Genomic DNA, 16,420 nt, shown 5'->3' on the forward strand with positions numbered 1-16,420 from the left:
ACTTTACTTTGTATACTATAAAGCCCCTACTAAGCAAAGTTGTGGACTGTGAAGCTGCACTCTACTTGGCATAAATAATCAAAGTTATTGAAGATTTTACTCATAATACCTAATTCCTGGGGGGAGGGTCAGGAAAGCCCAGTTTTAACTGCTTAAATTGCGTATTAGGAGGGAGTATAGGAAACAAGACCCCAGACAAGATAAAAAGCTAAGCATCAGGAACCTCCATCCTCCTGCCCCCTTTGTTACACAGGTTGCCATGACACTAGAAAGAGGCAGAGCTGGTGGCAAACAGGAAAACGTACTGTGTTATGAGAAATTTTTAAAAAAATCCTTGATTTTTTTTTTTCTCTCTGAGTCAGATTTGGTGAGAAAATTTCCTGACTCACTTAGTGTGTTGTACACCATGTCAAAGGTAACATCTTCCAAAATAACATACACCAGAGTAATCTCTGCCTTTCCCATTGAATCCTGGGACCCTGGGACCCTTCCATAATGCAGCTATTGGACTTATTGGTGTAGTTTCTGCTGATAAAGATTTCAGATGTATAGGATTTCCAGGTGATGACAAGGTCAGCGATGGGGACGGGGTGTAGGTAATCGAAGTGGTTTAGAGATAAAGGTCCCTGGCTTTCCAGTCGTACAACCACCTCTGGCCTTTGTTTTCAAATAAGTAATTTCTGGCTGATTACAACAAATACTGTAGCACCATTTGGATGCATCCTCTGAAGGAAAATTCCTATTCTGGGCCAAATGTTGTATCAGTGAGGCTGTTCCTGCCAAAGTGAATTTTTCCTTTCTTTGTTCTTCTGGATAATCCTGACAATCTTTCCTATGTACGCAGAGCTGAAAGTGATAATAACCCCAATTTTATAGATGAAGTAACAAACTCAGGGACAGAAAGAACCTTCGGCTCAAGTGTACAGGAGCACAGAGAGGCTGGAGCTGAAGTCACTGTCTTCCTGTCCTGCTGCCTTCCTGAACAGCCGGCCTGCTCCCTGGGACTGGGACTAAGGCAAGTGTTTTCACATAAGTTTATGCGCTCGCGTTTGTCCTCGGTGCACTTAGGCCTTGAGGACTTTTGTCACTGCCCAGAATCATTGTTTTTTAACAAGAAACAGTCTCCAAGAGGCTAAACACCCCCCTCTCTCTCTCTTTTTTTTTTTTTTAACTCACTGCACATCTGTGTGCTGAGAGGATGTGGTGTCCGAAGCTTCAGCATCCGACCCCAGAGGCCCCGCCAGCTGCATCTGTCCAGCTTGCTCTTCTGCTTGACCTGCACTCCGGGGAGGCGCCGGGCTGTTTAGCCACCGTATCCCCTGGCAATCTGTTCAGGAACACAGACCAGAAGGGCTGCCGAGGGCTGCGCCAGCTTCAGAATCCTGCTGCCATCTAGGGATGAGATGGAGGTCTTGGCGCGTTCGGCACGGGTTCACATCGCGCGGCCTGGGGCGGGGTACACTCCGAGTGGCCCGGGGGACCCAGACGCTGCCACTCGCCCAGCCTGTCGAAGCAAGGGAGCAGGAGAGAAGGCAGACAGAAACTGCGACAGGGAAGAAGGAGAGCGAGAGTAAACAGCAGGGAGCAAGGGGCAGACTTCTGCAAGGACCGGACCGGAGCTGGGAAGGAAGCGATTGAAAGGGTGCGTGGGCGAAAGCACTGCTCCTTAACAATGATCGGAGTGTGTGTTTACGGCACCTAGCCACTGTCCGCACGTGGCTCCCCCTGAGGCTTAAGGGGGGTCACTGCCTCCGGTTACTTTATACCCATATATAATTGTCAGGGTTTCTTCTTGCAAGTGGGAGAGGTGGCGGATACAGCCTTCAGTGAAGATTGTATAGAAAACCCAGAAAGAGGAGATATCCAGAAAGAGAGATGTACGGAGTTAACTTTATGCCTAGCAGCGCGGCGACAGCGTCTCTTTCTTCTACAAACAGAACAATGGGGCTTTCAAAGAAGCGAAGGGGAGAGCGTAGACTCCAGGGAAAAGGAGGAGGGGCGCAGGGATTGGGGAAGGGGCCCGGCTGTCGACTGGGAGGTCCTGCTGGGAAACTTCAAATCCAATTCTTTCTGAAAGGAAGTGTTATTAAAAGTAAGTTTAATCCTTCCAGCCAGACGGCTCATAAAAGCATACAATTAAGTCAAACAAATGACGACAGCATTTTCTCCCCTACCTGTTCCCCCGTTCTGAGTGTAATTACTACAGGCTGGTCTTGTCTCATTCTGTGCAAACAGAAGGAATGCTTCCTAGGTGCCAGGATCTCTCCCTCTCTCCTGCCTCTTCCTTCCCCACTGCCCCACCCCAAACCCGTTCAGCTCTTGGAACCAAGCAGCCTGACTGCAGATCCAGCCAAGAACAAAGGGACGAATTTCAATATTTCCTCTTTGTGCAAGGTTAATTGAAAATCAAAAAGTCACTTTTCAAATGTCATATTAAACCCGCTGCTGCATCAATTTCCTTTTGCTTCCCATCTCCATAGGCAAGAGAAAAGTGTTTAGGGGGATGGCAGGGAGGCCAGTAAAGAAGGAATACAATGGAGAAAAAGAGGAAGAAAGAGTGAAAGGATTAAAAAAAAATCACAGATACACACAGACTTTGACTGCCGATTATGCTGCTAACATGAGGTGGAAGATTGTTTACCAAAGTGTCCTCAGTCATAGGCAGACTTTGCATTTGATACTGTTGCTTGGTATTCCAGAGACAGAATTGCATCCTAAACCTGGGGAGATTAGGCCTCCATATTTTTATGTTTTAGTAGATGGATCACAATCTGATGGTCATAAATGCCGAGTTTTAAAATCTTAAAGGGTAATGGAATAACCTGACCATCTTCATCTCCCCTTCCCAGTTTTATTTCCCTTTGAAACTAGTACACACACACACACACACACACACACACATACACACACACACACACACACACACACACACACACACACACGCCATACACACGAGCACATTTTCATAGCAAAAAGTTGGCCCACAGGTTTCAGACCAGAGAGTTTTGTGTCATAGGGTATTTTGGAAGTTTTGGGATTTGTGCTGGAATTTAGTGACCCAGCATCATTAGCTTTGCTGCTGTTCCAGTAACTGCCTTCTCTGTCTCTAGCTTTCCTGAACATCAATTTCCTCATCCAAAAAAATTGGACATCACAGCTGCCTCCTAAAATCACTTGCACAGACCAATTGAGGTGCCACATGAACAGAGCAAGCATGTATTAATTCTCTATCCAGTTCTTACATTCCCTAGACCTGGTGGTCTTTTTTTTACCAGTTCCCAAGGTCTGAGGTCTGCAGAATGGCCTCTGCTTCCGGGTTTCACTGTACCCAATCTGTGTGTCTCTTAACAGGCCCTGCTGCTTTGCTCCACCAACCTACCAATTCTCCCTGAATCAGTTACTTCCCTGCCCTGTCACTTTAATCTCGATGTCCAATGCCTCTCACCTTATTTTCCAAATACTGGATATTCGCCCTTGTGATGAACCAATAGGTTGTTTCCCTAAAGAACATACTAGTCACAGTAGGCTTGTCTAGTAGGCTTGTGCCAGATTGAACTTTGTATTATTACTACAAATAAATTTTTAGCTAGACAGGCAGGCTAAAGAGCCAGAATTGTAGAATAAATTCATCCTAAAATAAGCCATGTGTATAAGCCAGGCCCATAAAGCTTCTTTGTTTTTCAATATTATCTTATTATTGTGGTGACATTGGATGTGTCCACCGACCCAAAATGAAGGGACAGTGAGAAGAAAGTAACTGTCTGTACACATTAGAAAGTATATACAGAAGGAAGTAATCTACAACATTGACCATCTAGCTCATGTCAAAATTTCTTCATTCGACAGATTAAATGGACAAACATGCTTTTACCTCTTGGATTTTTACCAACTTACACCTGTATAAATGCATCCTGTGTCCTATTGGACCCCTTTCTCAGTTAAAGTTCTTTTTATTTTGTTTATTTATTAAGAATTTTTAGGGCTGTACCCTTGGCATATGGAAGTTCCCAGGCTAGAGTTGAATCGGAGCTGTAGCCATTGGCCTACACCACAGCTCACAGCAACACCAGATCCCTAACCCACTGAAGGAGGCCAGGGATGGAATCTGAGTCCTCATGGATACTAGTCAGGTTTGTTACTGCTGAGCTGCAGTGGGAATTCCCTAGAGATCTTAATTAAAATATTCCATCAACTATGTAACTTTTCTTCGCATGTCCGCATACAATGGACCAACGCTTTGGACAGCACTTGTTCCCATATAAACTTTATTAGTGTTTCTGTAATTATTTGTGAAACATATTTGTTAAAACATATATGGTCCTCTTCTCACTCTCTAAACCTCTTGAAAACAACAATCGTATCTCTCCTCTTTCTAACCCTGGAATTTACGGATAGAAGCTTAATACATAGTTGTTGGAATTTGAAAAATTATGAAAAAGGATATGGATCATGGGCTGTCTCAGCATAATATCTAGACAATTTCCAAAGCAATTTTGTGATTAAAAACCAACTTAATCATTTTGTTGGACCATCAGAAAAGCAGTCAGATGACTGGATAAATTAATGCCTTTAAGAATTTGTAGATACAGTCTAAGTTGACAAAATATGCATGTGCATCAGCAAGTGTTCTTTTATCTGGTGAGTCTGCTTATGTAACATAAGATTACACAGAAAGTGTGCTTTCATGACCTACTATTTTCTAAAGCCACTTATGTTTCTTAATCTTATCCATAGCTCCTCTCTTATAACACCAGTCCTCCAAAGAGAAAGAGCAAGCATGAGAGTGAGAGAGGTAGAGGAGATAGAAGAAAAGAAGGAAATAAGGAAAATGAAGAAATCAGTTATATTTAACTGATAAATCCACTCTGGAGTTGTAGTGGAATTCTGACAAGCTAGTTGGACAGCTCTTAAGGACATCTTTTAAATTATTACCTTTAATATATTAACATACTTAGGATAGTATATTACTTATTACTACTGTATTATATTTCCAGAAAGAAATTCTGTAGAGTATTTATAAGGACATTAGGGATGTGAATTGAAAAATAAACACATGAGAATTTATTCACAGTGGTAAAAGTAGGTATTGGAATCTTGTCCTGACATTTCCTATAATCTTCTACATAAACTTCAGTGAGGAACTAAATCCCTAGATATTCTTTTTCTTTGTTGTTTTTCCTGGACAATGGCATGAAAATCCTGATCTAACATATGGATTATGGAAAGAAACACGAGTCAATATCTGTGCAACTTTGAAAAAGTTGTATACAGGATAGAACTAGAGGTGGCAATTATAAATACTATATTTTAGTAACCTATGTTAATATACTAGATGCTTACTGTGTAATGATTTTATTTTATTTATTTATTTTTTGCTATTCTGGAGCCAGGAATTAGCTTGAATCTCTTAAGCAATGGAAGATGCAAGATTAGCTATTGTCATTATTACAAATAAATTTTTGCTATAGTCCAATGATGTACCCATAGGCTAAAATCTCAAAGAATGATTCTAGTGGAAAAACTAGATATAAATCCTGTAGTGTCTGAAGGAAAGGGAGCCACAGTGAAGGTGGGACAGCTAGAATTTTCAGGACCCATGTCTGTTCATTTGCATTACAGGCTTTTTATTTCCTTCTCTTGTTCTCATTTAAAAAATCTCTGTATCCCCCTTACTGCTAGTATTTTGTAAGGTATTCGAAATGTGTATTTAATCCATCCAAGTTTGTAGTCTCCAGTGTCAAAGCTTCTGCTTAATGCTGAGTTAATGCTTGGTCGTGCCAAAGCTTGAAGCTTTCAACACAGCCCGAAAACCAGCTGTGACACATCACTAACGCAGAGGCTTTGGCTCCAGAGACTGCTGCCTGCATGGAGTAAATGCATCATTTTTTAAAGCTTTGTCAGTGCTAGAATCTAAGAGCTCTGTAGAGTGTAATTGGGGATCTTTGAAAAAATGTATATTTGAAACCATTTTACAAGAATCATGTGGGAGACTTGCTTTAAACTTTGTCTTCTAAACATCTCACTGCCCCAGAAACAGGTCTGTCATTTGGGGCAGTTCCTGATTTTGATTTGGTTATGTTTCTTTCCTTCACTTAGCCATCTTGCCCTTTTAGTGAACTGAGGAAAGTAAATTTGATGAAGCAGACATTTTTCTCTGACTTTATCTTAGAATTCCTGATCTTGGAAGGAAGAAGACTCTGGGTTATCCACTGTTGCTCCAAGTGTGGTCTGGGACCAATAGCATCTGCTCCTGGAAGCTTATTTGAAATGTAAATTATATGCTTAATCAGAGCCTCTGGGAGGTGTGCCCAGGAATCTGCATTTTAACAAGCCCCCTGGGTAATTTTGCTCAATACTAACAGAAGAACCATAGTTCTAGGCCACTTAGATTCAGAAATTCCTGATGTTGTATCCTTGGTCTTACAGTCTCATTCAGAACATTTTACTTTTAATGTAGTTAAAAATAACCTGGGTCGGAGTTCCCATCCTGGCTCAGTGGTTAACAAATCCAACTAGGAACCATGAAGTGCAGATTCGATCCCCGGCTTCGCTCAGTGGGTGAAGGACGGGCGTTGCCCTGAGCAGTGGTGTAGGTCCAGATTTGGCTTGGAGGCTTGGATCCCTTGTTGCTGTGGTTGTGGTGTAGGCCAGTGGCTACAACTCCAATTGGACCCCTAGCCTGGGAAGCTCCATATGCAGCAGGTGCAGCCCTAGAAAAGACAAAAAAAGAAAAAAATAATAATAAACTGAGCAACTAATAAAAACTATTATAATTCTTTTCAAGATGTATTGAGCAGATATCTGCTTCTTTAGCATTTACTTGTTTTATTGTTTGATGTTTGACGTATTGTAGCCAATTGGTGTACTTACATTAAAAGGAAGAAAATATTGATATGAATTTTGCCTTCTCAATATACACATCTAACCCAATAAATACATCTATCCCCATCCCTTGCAGCCATATGCAAAAACTATTAGGATGTCCTAGTCCTCTCCTCTGTAGGTTAACCATGATTGGAGCCCTCACTTTCTCCTAAGACACTGAATCAAGCTTATGCATTTTCTGCTAAATCCCCTCTGGATCTGGGCTCTTTCTATGCTCAGAACAATGAAAATCTCAGGACCTTTATATATACTCTGAAAATAAACCAGATTTCCCTATCTTGTACAAGTGCAAATATTTTTAAAACTTAGAATTTTAAATTTAAATGTTAAAATTAGTGTTATTCTGTTTCATTCAGCTTTTGCTCTTTTAATATTTCTTTGTTGATGGTATTTTCCCTGTATTTTAGAGATCTAAAAATAAATGGTGAGAAATAATAAACGCTTGTTAAAAACAAAACTTTAAGAATGCATAAAAGAGAATTCTAAACACCCGTGATTACATTATCCAGAAAAAATAGCAGCCAGCAATTTCCTTTCTCTACTCCACCCTCTCTCTCTATATATATATACAGAAGAGAGTTGTTAGATGTATACGAACAAAAGGAGCAAGTTCATTTAAAATATAAAATGTAGATATTTTGATATATGTATACTTTTATAAATTTAAGATTATCTTTAAATACTTTTATTATCCTTTTTTTTTTTTTTTTTTGCCTTTTCTAGGGCAGCACCCGTGGCATGTGGAAGTTCCCAGGCTTGGGGTCTAATCGGAGCTGTAGCCACTGGCCTACGCCAGAGCCACAGCAACACAGGATCCAAGCCGCATCTGTGACCTACACCACAGCTCACAGCAACGCCACATCCTTAACCCACTGAGCAAGGCCAGGGCTCGAACCCGCAATGTCATGGTTCCTAGTCGTATTCGTTAACCACTGGGCCACGACGGGAACTCCTATCCATTTTTAAAATTAACTCTTTAAACATGAACTTTTTCTTACACTCATAAATATTCACAAAATGTTGTAACTTAATGATTGCACATACCGTAATAATTTTAAAGGTTTTTCTCATATGTAACTGTGACAGGATGAATTGTTTCCCCTATAAATTCTTGTGTTGAAGTTCTAACCAATATCTCAGAATGTGACTATATTTGGATATAGGATCTTTAGAGGTACTTAAATTATATTAAATTCATTAGAGTGGGACCTAATGCAGTATTACTAGTGTCCTTATAAAAGAAGATTAGGACAGGGATCACTCAGAAGTAAGACCATATGAATACACAGGAAGACGATGGCCATCTACTAACTTAGTTACAAGTTTTACTAAATTAGTGCTTGTTATTAAGACTAACTTACTTACAAAGTAATTTTAGTTTTAATAAACTTGGCCTGAGTATGTACATAAGTACAAGAATGGTGATTGACCATATAGATCTTTTGTATTTGCTTTGCTGGAACTTTTCATAAGGAATCTCCAAATTTAACTTTTAATAGCCTTTTTAGGCTAAGAAGCCAAACCAACTATTTACCATCAGCTAGAACTATAATACTTACTGATTTGGTGAATTCCTCTTTTTTCAAGGTTTCAAGATATCCTGAGAGCCCTTTGCCTGCCAGGATGTGACCTTCCTTTCTTAACTGGTAAGGCTGCCAGAAACCCTATAAACAAGGTACCAGCCTGACCCCTCCCCAAAAGTTCTCTACAGCTCCACAAAGTCAGTTTTAGCTAGTTCCTTTCTGAGTGCATGTAACAAATAGTTTCAACTGTACTCTGTTACAAGGAGAACAGAGTCTTAGTGAACTTATGTAAATAACTATATTGCCATAAAAATAATAATAGTCACTATGAGTTTCCAAATTCTGTAGGGATCAGGTAGGGAGAAAGATAAATATTTTCATTCTGCTTAAAATGGTATAATTTACTAAATTGCTATAAGTCATAATTAGATTAAGAGAAAAAAGGAAAAAAAAGTTTCCTTAATCTGAGAAAACAAAGATTAAGAAACCAGTAATATTTCAGACAGTCATAAAAATTATAATCATATTCATCAGTTCATTCAGTCCTATGTAATTAATTTTTGTTGATCTTGATCTTTTGGTAGCAGTTTTACAAAGCCATCAATTTTTCCATTAGAGTTCTTTAATTTCTTACCCAGTTCAGTGGTCTGATCTGAAAGTTATCAGAAACCTGTATCTGCCAAACATCCTTGTATGAATCTTCTTGAAATTAAAGCATTTCTGGAAAAGCATCAGAGTAAAACAATAACAGTCTAAAATTTTAAAAAGACAAAATGGCATGATTAAAGGTCTCATTATAATGAGGTTGACAAGCATATTTGGTTATTTCTGTGATACATCATTTGATGATAATAACTAGAATTATGACATAGCATTTTATCAGGAAATATCAGATTTTGTTAGAAATTTTGTGTAATTCTTAGAACACATGTTAATAGCATCCATCCACTTTACATAACCTAAGAAGGTTTATTATCACTTATTTGGCCATGTTTTCCCTGTAATTTAATATGCTGAATAAGACTAATTACTTTAATATCTGAGATTTTTCAGTGGTCCTCTAAAAAATCCCAAAGTTAGCTAGAGAGTAAAATAATTTATTTAGCATATGATTTGGGAGTTTGTCAAAGTTATTTAAAGGTTTAAAAATACTTCTGTCAAATAAGAGCATATGTTACTATAAAACAACACTTACTCCCTTAATAAAAGTGACAGTAAAATATTGCAAATACAAAAATTTACAGCAGATTACTTAAAAAGGTAAAGAAGCATTCATACTTTATAATCAAAAGCAGATCATAGTCCAGGAAAACTTTGTCCTCTTAATATAGAGAAAATCAAATTTTAGTTTTGCACTAGCTTACACTGAATATTAATATTCATTAGCTCAACTATTTTAATTCTTAGCCAATCCTGACCATGTACAAAACCCTTATCTCAGATTTCCTTTTTCACAAACCTTATGTAACTTCCCTTTTTACATTAAAATTTTGTTCTATGCTTTCATTCTTTCTATTATTGTTATTATTACTTTGTTACTTCCTCTTTGGGATAGAATTGCTTTCTTTTTCACTTACCAAAATGCATTTCCATTCCTTATAGCTTCTAAAAATTTTCCTTGCACACAAATATGTTCTCCTTATTAATTTTAGTATTTTTAATTATACATAGTAACTAGAATTTTTAGCTCTTAGAAACTTTAATTTCTAGAGAAAACTAAGAAGAAAATTGTGAACTGTTGTTACACCAGTGATGTTTTTGTTTTTAATTGGAAAATTTATTAATACATTTCATAATTTTTAGCAACATACATTTCATCATAGTATTTTTTTCAGTGTGATATATGCCATGTTCATTAATCGACCTAAACATTAGTTTTCCTATAATATGAAGGCAAATGTATATAAACTTAGCTTTGTTTAGAATGTAATTTTTTTTTTATTTTATCTTATTTGAAAATTATCTAGACATTCAAAGAATTACCATCACTTGTCTTAGCTTAGTAATACTTGGAAATTTTAAATTACCAAGAGATTTTGAAAGTTATTTTTAAGTGTTATCCAATTTACATTTATCTAAATCACTTGTTCCCAAAATACTATGTTTGGATTACCCACAAAAACTTCATTAGACTGGAGAAAGTCAGCCATCACATCATGCTATTTTTCCAACTGACAAATTTTTAAAGAGATAACAAAAACCTATTTGACTTTTGCTAAATATAGGTGGAATGAAAGTTTTATATTTAATGCTGATAAATCTAAAGATACATCTATTTTAATTAAAGTCACTTTGAATTTTCTTTGTTATTTATTAAAGATTAATCCTACGTTATATGAACTTGAAAAAAGAATCATTTCTATTATATATTTGAGAATTTTTATATAAGCAATTATTTATTTTAGCCAATTAGAGCTGTTTTTTATAAATTAATTTCGGCAATATCACCCAAAGGTAGGAAAAAATATATCAATAATGTGCTTACATAGACATACATACATACAGATAGACATAGACAGACATCTAGTTTTCACCTTAAAACCTCAGTCATGAGTCAGGTACAATACAAAACTCACTAGTTTATAAATAACAGTTGGAATATGTTAAGTTTACGTCCTCAGATGGCCAAGGCTTTTTACTATTTGTGGAAAAGACTTTTAAGATTTGTGTTTGTCTTTGACAAATAATCTTTATGAGGCAACCTTTCAGCAGTCTGTCCTTTTAAAAGGTCTCCTAACCCACCTTTATTTCTTTCGGTTTCAGATTCTAGTTGATTGAGTTAACTGGACACAGTCTCAAGAGATTTGGGGCTACATTTACATGTCCACTTTTGTAGAAATTTGCAAGATCAAGACAATTGTTTTCAGTTCCCCCAGAGAATTGGTTTGCTGCCTGAATGACATCAAAAGGCTGATCTGCCTATCCAACCACATTTTCTTTTTCTCCTTTATATCGGCGAGACTATTTCAAACAAAAATGGAAATCACAGATTTCTATGTTCTAGAACTTCACAATTCAATGTAGCATGCTTTCAAAAAGTGGAGAAAGTGATTAATAAAGGCCCTCTTCTGAACAAGTCAACCACAGACCAATTCCCCCAGAATTGAAAAGCCGCCACTATTGTTCCTATCAGCTCCTCAATATATTAGCCTTAGCTTCTGCCTCAATATCAGCCTCTATCTACCACCTCAAACTGTGTGTGGGCTCAGGCAACCCTACTGGCTCCTTTTAACATGTTGAATTAACATTGCCTAAAGGACAGATTTACTTGCTCTGTATTATATATAGGTCCAGGCAGGAGAAATACCATTCCCCAATGAGAAACAATTCCAACTACACAATACAGTTAGGCAAAAGAAGCATAACCATCTTACAGGAAGCCTGTAGAAATACTCTGATTTTCTTAAAATTTTCACCTCCGTTCCATCAACACTTATACCTCTAACCATAGCCTCCACTGAGACCACAGTGACCTGTCTCAAATCTTGCAATACTGGGCAGAAGTTTTCCTGCCAGACATAACATCTATTTCCATAAACACTCAGTCACTATTGACATAACTTCTTCATGTAAGGCCTGCTCAAACAGTCTAACCTTCATAATCCTATCAACCCTTAAACTTTGTCTTCTCAATCTACTTGTAGCTCAAGTCAGGTTTCCACCAATGGGTTTTGCTACACAGCTCAAGTGGTTTCCACATCAAGGAGCCCAGGAAACTTCTCTAAGTCTCCTAGACATTTTACCTATTCATGTACAAAAGGCTGGGTCCCCTGCAATGGAGCCTAGGGGACATGGGCTTTTTTTGTCAATATTTAATTTGATTAATCATCCTAACTACTGCCCCAAGTTATTGTTGGTCAGGTTTCTGAGTGTAATTTTAACCTTCCATTAAAAAAATAAATAAATAGATCTTCAAATTGGTATAAATAGAGTGGACTTGTTAGTGGCCCTTTAATTCTGGGCACCCAATGGGAGATTCCTTTAGCCCCCAAAACTTGGATAGTGCAGTATTAAAATCTTAGTGTTAACCCATCGATGTTATCAATGTTCATTTTATTCATCCTCTCTCTTTCTTTCTTTCTTTGTTTTGTCTTTTTAGGGACGAAACCTCAGCATATGGAAGTTCCCAGGCTAGGGGGCGAATCTGAGCTCTAGGTGCTGGCCTAAGCCATAGCCATAGCAATGCGGGATCCAAGCAGCTGATGGCAACACCCACCGGATCCTTAACCCACAGAGCAAGGCCAGAGATATATCGACCTGTGTCCTCATGGATGCTGGTCAGATTCATTTCTACTGAACCACAGCAGGAACTCTGCAACCCATTACTTAATAACCACCTAAACTTTTCCATTCTGCTGGAACAAATCCCATGACTGTTCCCTTTTTGATATCTCGTTGTTCCATCTCTTTCAATATTAGCTCTATTTACCTTTAAAACCTTTAAATTTTTCTACCCTGTTGGGAAGAGTCCCTTGACTTTCTCCTTGGCCTCTTCCATTTTCTTGTTAATTAACCTAATATTTTTATTAGCATCTGTAAGACCCAGGAGGGGAAGTTGAGACTGCAAATTCAGTAAGACATCCCAAACTATATATTTTTTTAAATTAAAGGAGTTTTAGGGTTAGTTGTTATATGTCTTTGTGTTCACCTTTTAATTTAGTCTTTCTATAGGTACCAATAAAACAGCTGTTTATGATGAGAATTTGCTAAAATTTATCAACTTAGAAGTTTTTCTAATTTAAAGGATCCAATATCTGGCCATTAATGAATAGGATCTTAATAGCAACTCGAACCATAAACCTTTTTATGGTTTAACCGTGGATAAAGATAAGAGAGATGCCCCACACGAGAGTACAAGACTGAATAACTCACGAAAATGACTGAAGCCCTCGCCTTAAAAACAAAAGATGATGTTGGACATATCGATTTGGGGCCTCAGAGTGGAGGAAGGCAATTTACATGGAAACAAAAAAGCAAATATTTGGTAAATCAATGTTTGTTGGACCCTGCAGAGAGGATGAAACCGGAAGTAGACCCTGATCTCTAGGCCTTGCTGAGTTTCTGCCACCATACTTATCACATATTCTTTGCAGATGTGTCTAGAGAGAGCTTTAGTCCAGAAATAGGCCCTTTGTATAACTTCTTTAGGCACCTAGAGGGGAGGTAAAAATAAAGACTTCCCGAATCTTCTGTTTCTTAAAAATAATCAGCCTAAATGAATCCTCATGCCAAAGACACATTTTTGAGGTGGCGCATTTTGCTTTCCTACAAATGTATAAAGGATGTTTCCCAGGATCAGAAGATTCCTCCTGTGGAAATAAAGACTTTAGAACTATGTCTGTAGACACTTCTAACATCTACCTGTCAGCTATATAATGTATGATATTATATTATTCTTATAAGAGTGCTTCAGCTTGTTAGCACCTTAGCATGTGTGTGCTGTCATTCATTGGTTTGATTTTTCAAAAGATTAAATCAAGTCATTTTTTATCCAGGAAGGAACAAGCTGTTTCCCTACTTTGCCTCAGAATAGAGGCACCACTATCCAGTGGATCCTTTTAGAAACTGTATGTCTAGAGCCCTTGGTCGTGTCTGAACTCCGCACATGCCCCCTAGCAGTGGCAGTCCTATAGCAGAGTGTTATCTGGTATCTACTAAGACAAATGGGACTCCACATCCCTGGCACACATCATCAACTGAAGGCAGGGAACACTGTGGGAATTCCCTCAGAAAACTGACCTAACTCATTTGGGAGTACATTTGAGAAATATTCCAAAGACTGTCACAAGAAAATTAAAAAAAAAAGAGAGCGAGATTTTCATGGAACTAATATCCTCTGAGAGTAGGTAGTGATGAGCAAACAACATAAGGATTGTCACCAGCTTAAATTTGGCTCAGAGCTGAGAAGAGCATAATGACACCTTTAAGCCAAGTAGAGAAGCAGATGAGGCCACACTGTGGAATTATGAGGGATCTCCAGGAAACTTTAGAAACAAGTAAATATAGCCAAGATCGGAGGTCCCACTCACAAATGATGACATGATCACAGTGTGACACTGGAGCACCTGGATGTCATCTCACTAAACAGAGAAGAGACATGATACCTTAGGTGAGGTACAGAGAGAGAGAGGAAAATACAGTGGTTGACACCTTGGTCTTTGTGGTAAAATTGCCTTGGTCTGAATCTTGGTCCTACAGCTGATTCCCTATATGACTCAGGAAATCTCTTTAAGCCTTGATTTCGTCATCCGAAATAAGAAAATAGTACTATGAACTAGCTCACTGATGTTTGGCAAAGATTAAATGCAGTAATGTATACAGAATACTTTATACAACACCAGCCATATATAGTTAATATAGAGTTGCTATTATGGTTGTTCTTAAGTTTTGAATTTGCCAATTCCAACATGTCTTATTTGTACTTGTGTGACTATAATGTTCAACTTACAGTTAGTCTAATGAATGTTTTCCAAATGGAAATTGTTAGAAATTTAGATAGCTTAAATAGAATGCCTAGTGGTTCCCCTGGAGAATCCTGCTTGGAGACCCTAGAACATGCATTGTGTAAGCACTGATATTGGCAATGGGAGGCTGATGTGGTCAGAGTCATAAAGCTCACGGGGGGAAGTGGCTCTTTCACATCCCAAGGTAATGATGTGGCCAGTGGGAGATGAGGGAAAATATGTCAAGATATCAGAGAAGGGAATGACCCATGGTTATCCAGTAGAATTTCTAGGGCTCATATATCTTCACTCACTGGGTGAGTGTGTGTGTGTGTGAGAGAGAGAGAGAGAGAGAGAGAGAGAGAGACAGACAGACAGACAGAGAGAAAGAAGGAGTTGGGGAATGAGATGGAGGAGAAAGGAAAAGATTGGGGTGCATCAGATAATCTTAAGGTTTTAGACTTCCTTAGGTTTAGTGAACAATGATGTTATCACTCTCTGGATAAGTTCTACTAAAACCCATTATCACAAGTCTTTTCATGTATTTTTTTCCCCCTTAGACCTGATAATTAAGTTGTTAAAAGCCTGTGTCCAGCTGCCAGAAGGTGAATTTTGCATTACCACTTCCTAAGATGTTGGCAAATAAGAGGGCAGATAACTCTTTTTCAGTAATAATCTTTGCACCCATTTCATTGATGTGAAATTCTTAAATGAAGAAACAACAAACCTCTGATATTAAAAAAATGATTTTCTCATTTTTACATGCCACACTTCTTATTTTGTAGTAACAAAGTAAGTACTGGATGAAATAATTCTCAAGTAGATTTCTCTAGGGGAATAAAATTTTCCTGACCATTACCAGGAACATGATTATTAATCAACAATTATACAGAATATTGATCATGCTCTTGGCATCTTTCATCTTGGCCAATATATGTAACCAATCACACTCATCCTCTTTTCTCGATTTGACATAAACATCTAGTCCTTCCAACACAGAGGCACATGTTTTCATTTTAACCATTTAATTAACAAATTCAGAGACAATTGAAGGAAGAAATCTGAGAATCCAGATTTAGCTCTTCTCCTGTAAGCTCATTACCTCACCTAATTATTTCTTCAAACAGATATAGGAGAGAAGCAATTTTCATTTGTGAAGGCAAATTAAAAACAGAGAACCAATGAGATCTAAAATTTATCTGAGATAGAGTAAGCAAAGTTCAGAGAGGAGTTAGAGATGAGTTATTCTCTATGGTAGCCTGTGTAATGTCAGAAGCATTAGGGAATTAGTGTGATGAATCAGTTACACTTTAGAACTACAGAGATCCTGGATATTTTAGGTGTATGACATTTAGCTGGGGACTTCATAGGAGACTTTATTTCCCTCACTACCATCATCACCCCTCTTTCCCAGAATTTACTAAACTATAGTTATTTGTCTATTTGCTTCATTTCCAAACTGGATTCTGGGGCAAAGATGACATTCCTCACATCTGTTCTACCAACAAACACAAAGTTATTTCATAATAAGCCATTATTGAATAAATAACAATGCCATGTTTGGCCCCA

The 16,420-nt window shown here is 37.9% G+C and overlaps 1 protein-coding gene and 1 long non-coding RNA gene across 8 annotated transcripts in view; one reads left to right on the forward strand and one right to left on the reverse strand.

Annotated features, from left to right (window-relative positions):
- LOC110261199 (uncharacterized) overlaps positions 1–2,242 on the reverse strand; it is a 77,288-nt gene extending 75,046 nt beyond the window's left edge. For 3 of the 6 annotated variants that reach the window (XR_014805148.1, XR_014805149.1, XR_014805151.1), the window contains exon 1: positions 1,177–1,674. Coding sequence is in view for 2 of the 6 variants with exons in the window: in XM_084959035.1 (XP_084815161.1) it covers positions 1,177–1,222 (46 nt within the window). In the remaining 4 variants the exon portion in view is untranslated. Of the gene's footprint in view, positions 1–1,176; positions 2,071–2,174 lie in introns of those variants that run through there. The other 3 variants (XR_014805150.1, XM_084959035.1, XM_084959036.1) reach the window with 3 other exon arrangements.
- On the forward strand, positions 800–15,606 carry LOC106507637 (uncharacterized). 2 transcript variants are annotated; one of them, XR_001303763.3, is made up of 3 exons: positions 800–1,642; positions 8,473–8,531; positions 11,172–12,440. It is a non-coding gene; the product is annotated as an uncharacterized LOC106507637 (long non-coding RNA). The 2 variants fall into 2 exon arrangements; XR_014805152.1 differs by having other exon boundaries at positions 822–2,092; positions 11,172–15,606.
- Positions 15,607–16,420: the final 814 nt, after the last annotated feature.

The sequence above is a fragment of the Sus scrofa genome, chromosome 6 (assembly GCF_054392235.1).
Source record: "Sus scrofa isolate SSC_HxYL_T2T_F1_AM1 chromosome 6, Sscrofa_HxYL_maternal_Yorkshire_Landrace_v2.0, whole genome shotgun sequence".
NCBI classification, from domain to species: Eukaryota; Metazoa; Chordata; class Mammalia; order Artiodactyla; family Suidae; genus Sus; species Sus scrofa.